At 47.6% G+C, this 7,757-nt stretch overlaps 1 protein-coding gene and 1 long non-coding RNA gene across 2 annotated transcripts; both read right to left on the bottom strand.

The window, feature by feature from the left end:
* Positions 1-1,484: 1,484 nt before the first annotated feature.
* On the bottom strand, positions 1,485-6,873 carry LOC137545275 (uncharacterized). The gene is made up of 11 exons (XM_068266389.1): positions 6,811-6,873; positions 6,611-6,706; positions 6,411-6,506; positions 6,211-6,306; positions 6,011-6,106; positions 5,811-5,906; positions 5,598-5,706; positions 5,411-5,506; positions 5,217-5,306; positions 5,022-5,111; positions 1,485-2,057 (listed from the first exon to the last, which is right to left on the bottom strand). Exons 1-11 carry the CDS (start codon positions 6,871-6,873, stop codon positions 1,492-1,494), a joined length of 1,494 nt encoding a protein of 497 aa, XP_068122490.1. The 3' UTR covers positions 1,485-1,491.
* A 176-nt stretch (positions 6,874-7,049) lies between these two features.
* On the bottom strand, positions 7,050-7,490 carry LOC137545052 (uncharacterized). Its single transcript, XR_011025982.1, has 3 exons — positions 7,395-7,490; positions 7,211-7,300; positions 7,050-7,106 (listed from the first exon to the last, which is right to left on the bottom strand). It is a non-coding gene; the product is annotated as an uncharacterized lncRNA (long non-coding RNA).
* Between the last annotated feature and the right edge of the window lie 267 nt (positions 7,491-7,757).

Here is a 7,757-nt window from a genome sequence, read left to right on the forward strand (position 1 = left end):
ACAATTAAAGTCAAAGCCAAGGTGGACTTCCTATTAACATGTGCAGTTGAGGATGGGACAATCTCACAACAAACAGCTAGAGGTTTGACCACCGACCATCCTAGTGTCCCGTTACTATATCTTCTTCCTAAGATCCACAAGGGGCTACAGGATCCTCCTGGTCGCCCCATTGTGGCGAGCCGGGGGAGTGTCCTGTACCCACTAGCGGGGTATTTAGATGGTTACCTGCAAGAGATAGCTTTATGGCAGCATTTTCACAGCGGTTATTTAGCATTTCGCAGAGCATGCATATAGCATTATTGCACAGCGGTTTATAGCAGTATGGCAGCATTTTTTTCAGCTTTTTTTCAGCATTTTTTTGGCTGCTCTATGGCATTATGATAGCATTTCTATAGCAGTTAATTAGCATTTTGCAGAGCATTTATAGTAACTGTGATTTTTGCTGTGCCGTTTAAGGTGCTTTTTATTGCCATTTTTCAATTAGGCCAGGCAACGTTAGCGGTGCAATGTATTATGGAATCTAGTGGTAGTGACTACAGTTACAACCTTTGCCTTTCTTTTTTAGGTCGGAGTTTACGGGTAGCCCTAGTGGAGTGCCCTGGGATTACGGTCAGTTAAATTGTTTATTAGATGGGGTAGCCATATTTTGGAGTTCCCCTAATGTGGTATTGTGTTTAGAAGTATAGGGAGTATGCTAATTTGAAACAATGTTAATCTTTGATCGATTTCTCTATCAGAGAAGTTGTAAATGTAGATAGAATGTAATTGTGACAGCTAGGTGTGGCCAGTGTCTAGTTAAGATCACCACGCCCCGGAGCTAAGGGGTGTGGTTTTGAATTCGTATAAATGTGTGGACTGCATTTGGTTTCATTTTACACCTGATGAAGAACCGTGATGGTTCGTAACATGTAGTGTTGCTCCATCAATATATGCTTTAAATAGCAAGCCTTTTGTGTGCCGCCTCTTCACTGTTTGCATGATTCTACCCTCAGGTGGGTGACCTGAGTGAGGCGTAGCACCGGCAGTTCAAGGAATAATTTTCCTGAAGGGGTTCCAGGACCGTGGCCAAGTTCACAGTGTGTACATCCATTTCACTGTTTGTGGCCCTTCAGGCCAATGCTTTCTGCAGTGTGTGGTCAACTTGTTATACATAACCTATTGGCATGGTCACAGTACCAAGCGCCCAACTACAATGATGGCTGAGAACTTCACACTCAGACAGCATTATAATATTCCAATAGTCAATGTGTAACTAAGGACATAGTGAATCTTCTCCAAAAATTTAGGGGAAACAAGTCGCCCTACACAATGTCAACTAATCTATTGGTGCCCATACCTCAGTATGAATTGTTTGGTTTGAACAATAAAGTACTCTTCAAAGGACTATAATGTATGAACCTAATAAGATGCATCTTTTGTAAAGATTAGCACTCTTAATAAGGTAGACCCCCAAAAGTAAAAAAATGGAACTGCAATGTGTGGCCCCAAAAATTATTTATTCAAAATCTGGTTCATCAAAGCATTCTGGCGTTCTGAAATGGCATTTTGCCTTTCAAGGGCTTCAGCCATTCTGGCCTGAGTGAGGTTCTGCCGCTCAACACCATCAGCCAACCGTGTCAAGATAGCATTTTGGCTTTCGGCAGCCCGAGCCATCCGGCTCAGAATTAAGTTTTGCCGATCAACATCCTCTGCCAAACGCTGGTGGCTCGCCTCTTGGCCCACTCCAGCATTGGCCAGTCTCTGCACATTTCCAGCCAGGTCCGTAGCAGTACGGTTGAAGGTCTCAAAGTCTTGGTGGAAGCGGCGCATGTGTTCCTCCATGAGGACCCTATAGTCCTCTTGGGCCTGGAGAAAATGCCGGGAATGCCACCGGTCGGTGTTATAGTCTGCCCGAGTGTAGTTTCTGGAATGGAAGGAGGTGCCAGAGTTGGCCTGGTCAGATGTTGGTGACTGATTATGTACAGTGGTGTTTGTTTCAGAAGAGACGTGAAGGTTGAGGTTTGGGCCTGGGCATTCAACCATCCCATCGGGAACACTACCCAGTGACATGTCATCACCTAGGAAGAGAAGAGTAAATGGTTTGTAAGTAGAAGTTTGCAACAACCCAAACAACCTTTCACAATAAACACCTTGCAAATACAAGAAATTAAAAAATAGGGTCAGCATGCACAGGCGCCAACACAATGACAACATCATGATTGGAGTCAGTGTGAGGTATAGTTGAAAATGAATGGAAAAAAAAATACAAACCATCACTTTTGCATTTACATACTGTCACAATGGCCCACAATGTTTAATACACACAAATAAGTTTCCTGGGCCGAAAGTTCATGTACTGCATTAAATTGCAAAGCGTGTGATGTGGCTTTAAATGAAAACCACATTGAGACGGATATGGACTAATATGGATGCTTCCTTGTAAACAATAACAGTTGCTTAACAGCAGGGCCGGGCCGAGGCAGAGGCTGGAGAGGCTCCAGCCTCAGGGCGCAGTGTAGGAGGGGGCGCACAATTCATTCAGTGGTCATTCCCAATTGTGTTTGAAACAGAAAGAAATAAGAAAAGGGGATACAAGACAGTGACTGCAAGCCAGATAACTAGAGATTAAGGTGTTGGGGAGGTTGGGGGCCTTGTGGCACCTATTAGTCTAATAGCAATCAGTGTCTGACGGCTGGGGTGGGAGGGATGGGGGGTCGCACTTTGGTGTCTCAGCCTTGGGTGCTGAAGGACCTTGTCCCGCCTCTGCTTAACAGTGCTGATGATGTATTTGCCTGTCTTCATGGTCAAATGAGATGTCTGAAATCCTTGATAACTTTGACCACAGCACATGATCGACATGCTTCTTCAGGGGCAGTTGCACTAAATATTAGGGACACACAAACAGCACAGTCATGCAACTGTTATTGTTTTAAAAAGGTAATGCTATTGACTTTGGAAGGCCACAAAACTAGAGTGCCGGTTAGATACAGCTGCATCCCTGAGTGTGATGGAATATGCTGTGAAATCAGTGCCCAAACACTGCCTACACCATTGTTGGAGTCAAATCTTTACTTTAAATAAATCCATGCATAAAATTACCAACATGGACGGGGCCTTTGGGAGTGGCTCTATAGTGGCACTCAAATGGATGACAGTAGCAGCAAAACATTCCCGCCTACTGACAGCACAAGTCACCCTGTGCCCCCCCCCCCCCCCCCCCAGCTTTTTGTGCAGCATTTGACTGCAGCTGCATCGAACTTCCTGGCACCGCACAAACTTGACACACTACACCACCCCACCCTCTGTTTAAAAGTAAAGCACCAATAAGTGCAGATGGAGGCCAGCGCAGAGAAGAAGCAACAGGGACAGAGGGGGACTACTGCTCAGCAGAGCTGGTAATGTATGAGAGGTGTCTGTGGAAAACACAAGGCATTGCCAGCATCTCCACAGATATTGATCATTTTCATAGTGAAATACTATCACATTCTGTTGCCAGTGAAGCCAGCCATACAATCCCTGTATAATCAAATGTTTGGCCTGAGTGAGCTGTTGGTTGGATGTGCTCTCAAAAATACCAGTATATGGCAGCTGTTCCTTTTGGCACCCTTTAATGTAAGGTTTGCAGACTCAGGTACATGGCACTATTATCTTCACAATTGGCTTGATTGGAGACATCGACATACATATATACTGCTTCAATGTAACCACCATGGAGGCTGGCCATGGACTTTACAGTGCGAAGCACATACAGACAAAATACATATCTCATTGGGATGTGCTTTGCACTGTAAAGTAAACTGTAAAGCGGTAGTCCCCCTCTGTCCCTGTTGCTTCTTCTCTAAACTGTACTCCATCTGCACTTATTGGTGCTTTACTTTTAAACAGAGGGTGGTGTAGTGTGTCAAGTTTGTGCGGTGCCAGGAAGTTAGATGCAGCTGCAGTCAAGTGCAGCACAAAAAGCTGGGGGGGGGGGGGGGGGGGGGAACACAGGGTGACTTGTGCTGTCAGGCGGGACCTCACAACCTCCATGGTGGTTACAGTGAACCAGTCTGGCACAAACATTACCATGGGGGGGGGGGATCCACCTGTGGTGTATCAAGGCTTTGGATACTATTGACCCTTTCCCCCCTCCTCCGTCCCATGGTGGTGGACACTATCCTCCTCAACCAACTGCTATTGACCTCGCAACCTAGCACACGCAACTACATGCACAGTACGGGTCCTCGAGACAGAAATTGACTACAATAGGCATTCGCCATGCAGCAACTGTAATGCTCAGACACAAGTGGCCAGCATACTACAGTGTGAAGCACGGAAAATGCCTAATCACAACAATCACAATTCTAATTGTCACGAAAGTGCCCCCACTGGAGGGGCAAAAGGGTAACATTGGCCATATCAACAAATGGTCAGCTCTGGGTTCCCTGCCCTGCACCACCAACCACAGAGGAAAAGGTGGGAAGCCTCTGAAGGCTGATGAGGCTTCACACACCCAAGGTCAGTACCAATGCATTGCAGAAACTTAATAGTGAATGTGGTCTGTTTATTTCACCATACCAACAACATATCTTACACAAAATCAAACGCCATGTCGAGGATTAATGTTTGCATTCTGAGATTCCTTCTTTCAATGTGAATTACAACATCTAACCTCCAATGGCAGCATTCCTATTGGTCAAAATTGAGAGTCCCTGCAAAATGCCAGGCCATGTAGGTGTGGTTGGACATGGAGCATTGTAGATCATACAAGAACAAAAATGAAGTCAGGCACTAGCAAATCCTTAACAAAGGCGTATATGCTCATGTGCACTCACTACCTCACCAACCCATGTGTCACTTGCCATTCAAGAGCCATTGAAAGGTCCTTTGTGGCAGATTAGCTGCATGCTTTGCGATGTATTGACTCCGAACATTACCTACACACCTCTCAACCGGCCACATGCTACACTGTCACAGTGTTTTCACAAGGAAGATATGTTAGCTAGCCAAACCTTCTTCATATCCTTTTGCCTCAAGGACATATACTAACACATAAAACTCACCACCACTTGCTGCTCCATGGGAATCCTCCGCATGTTGCCATGAGTCCAACTGCAGGCCCTCATCCATGCTGGACCCAGAAATCACATGAACTACACAAAAAGGAGCACACATAGAAAGGTTAGGACACTAGGCAACACAGCCAGCTCCTCGGCTGCCTTGTTCAACAGCAGTTTCTACATCCACAGGAAACTCACCAGACCGTGCCGGAGATAAGTCCCCAGATTGGAGGGTCATCACAAACACTGCAGCATCACTCCCCAAAGCAGCATCAGAGGCAACAACAGCTACACGAAAGGAAGAAAAACACACAGGTTAGGACACTAGGCAACACAGGCTGCTCCTCCACTGCCTTGTTCAACAGCAGTTTCTACAGACACTGGAAACTCACCAGGAATTTGGCCAGAGGGAGGTAACGGCACAGAATGTCCGGGGACCAAAGCCAGTCCAGCATCAGGGGCCAAGCCAGCATCAGAGGCAACAACAGCTACACCAAAGGAAGAGAAACACACAGGTTAGGACACTAGGCAACACAGGCTGCTCCTCCACTGCCTTGTTCAACAGCAGTTTCTACAGACACTGGAAACTCACCAGGAATTTGGCCAGAGGGAGGTAACGGCACAGAATGTCCGGGGACCAAAGCCAGTCCAGCATCAGGGGCCAAGCCAGCATCAGAGGCAACAACAGCTACACGAAAGGAAGAAAAACACACAGGTTAGGACACTAGGCAACACAGGCTGCTCCTCCACTGCCTTGTTCAACAGCAGTTTCTACAGACACTGGAAACTCACCAGGAATTTGGCCAGAGGGAGGTAACGGCACAGAATGTCCGGGGACCAAAGCCAGTCCAGCATCAGGGGCCAAGCCAGCATCAGAGGCAACAACAGCTACACCAAAGGAAGAAAAACACACAGGTTAGGACACTAGGCAACACAGGCTGCTCCTCCACTGCCTTGTTCAACAGCAGTTTCTACAGACACTGGAAACTCACCAGGAATTTGGCCAGAGGGAGGTAACGGCACAGAATGTCCGGGGACCAAAGCCAGTCCAGCATCAGGGGCCAAGCCAGCATCAGAGGCAACAACAGCTACACCAAAGGAAGAGAAACACACAGGTTAGGACACTAGGCAACACAGGCTGCTCCTCCACTGCCTTGTTCAACAGCAGTTTCTACAGACACTGGAAACTCACCAGGAATTTGGCCAGAGGGAGGTAACGGCACAGAATGTCCGGGGACCAAAGCCAGTCCAGCATCAGGGGCCAAGCCAGCATCAGAGGCAACAACAGCTACACCAAAGGAAGAAAAACACACAGGTTAGGACACTAGGCAACACAGGCTGCTCCTCCACTGCCTTGTTCAACAGCAGTTTCTACAGACACTGGAAACTCACCAGGAATTTGGCCAGAGGGAGGTAACGGCACAGAATGTCCGGGGACCAAAGCCAGTCCAGCATCAGGGGCCAAGCCAGCATCAGAGGCAACAACAGCTACACGAAAGGAAGAAAAACACACAGGTTAGGACACTAGGCAACACAGGCTGCTCCTCCACTGCCTTGTTCAACAGCAGTTTCTACAGACACTGGAAACTCACCAGGAATTTGGCCAGAGGGAGGTAACGGCACAGAATGTCCGGGGACCAAAGCCAGTCCAGCATCAGGGGCCAAGCCAGCATCAGAGGCAACAACAGCTACACCAAAGGAAGAGAAACACACAGGTTAGGACACTAGGCAACACAGGCTGCTCCTCCACTGCCTTGTTCAACAGCAGTTTCTACAGACACTGGAAACTCACCAGGAATTTGGCCAGAGGGAGGTAACGGCACAGAATGTCCGGGGACCAAAGCCAGTCCAGCATCAGGGGCCAAGCCAGCATCAGAGGCAACAACAGCTACACCAAAGGAAGAAAAACACACAGGTTAGGACACTAGGCAACACAGGCTGCTCCTCCACTGCCTTGTTCAACAGCAGTTTCTACAGACACTGGAAACTCACCAGGAATTTGGCCAGAGGGAGGTAACGGCACAGAATGTCCGGGGACCAAAGCCAGTCCAGCATCAGGGGCCAAGCCAGCATCAGAGGCAACAACAGCTACACCAAAGGAAGAAAAACACACAGGTTAGGACACTAGGCAACACAGGCTGCTCCTCCACTGCCTTGTTCAACAGCAGTTTCTACAGACACTGGAAACTCACCAGGAATTTGGCCAGAACGTGATGGGCCCTCTGATTGTGGGATGCTAGGTGCCACTCCAGCAGGACCCTGAAGGCCAGACCCACCTTCACCTACAATTTTGACATAGAGAAACCAAGCATTATCAATGTCATACGCATACTCAAACACGTGTTCACTTTCCAAGAAAACAGCATCATTAATTACCCTCATCAGAAGTTGGCGCGTCGGCATCGTAGCCACCCTGGATGCCATGCAGGGCTGCCGTCATCAAATGCGGCTCTACCACCTGCTCATAATCGAGCAATGCCAGGGATGCGGGGGGACCACCACCGGTACCAAGGCTATGTTGAGCAAACAAATAACAACAACATAGAATTAGACCACTACAACTAAACAGTCTGCACTATCCTGATAATCCTGTCTGTGTGACTGTGACCCAGTGGCAAACATTCAACATACACTTCACATGCTAGTATTTAAAGCCGACACATACTGCATGCACCTTTGTAATGTCGAATTCACACACTACTGCAGCCTTTAATGTGTGCACACATGTCCGTTCAAAGT

This window comes from Hyperolius riggenbachi, chromosome 2 (assembly GCF_040937935.1).
Source record: "Hyperolius riggenbachi isolate aHypRig1 chromosome 2, aHypRig1.pri, whole genome shotgun sequence".
NCBI classification, from domain to species: domain Eukaryota; kingdom Metazoa; phylum Chordata; class Amphibia; order Anura; family Hyperoliidae; genus Hyperolius; species Hyperolius riggenbachi.

Excerpts from the sequence above, each read along its gene's own strand:
- LOC137545275 (XM_068266389.1), bottom strand. The coding sequence starts at position 6,873 with ATGCTGGACTGGCTTTGGTCCCCGGACATTCTGTGCCGTTACCTCCCT. Across the intron at positions 5,707-5,810 it reads TCCCTCTGGCCAAATTCCTG|CTGTTGTTGCCTCTGATGCT; the intron begins GTGAGTTTCCAG and ends CCTTTCGTGTAG. Across the intron at positions 5,112-5,216 it reads CTTATCTCCGGCACGGTCTG|TTCATGTGATTTCTGGGTCC; the intron begins GTGAGTTTCCTG and ends CTTTTTGTGTAG.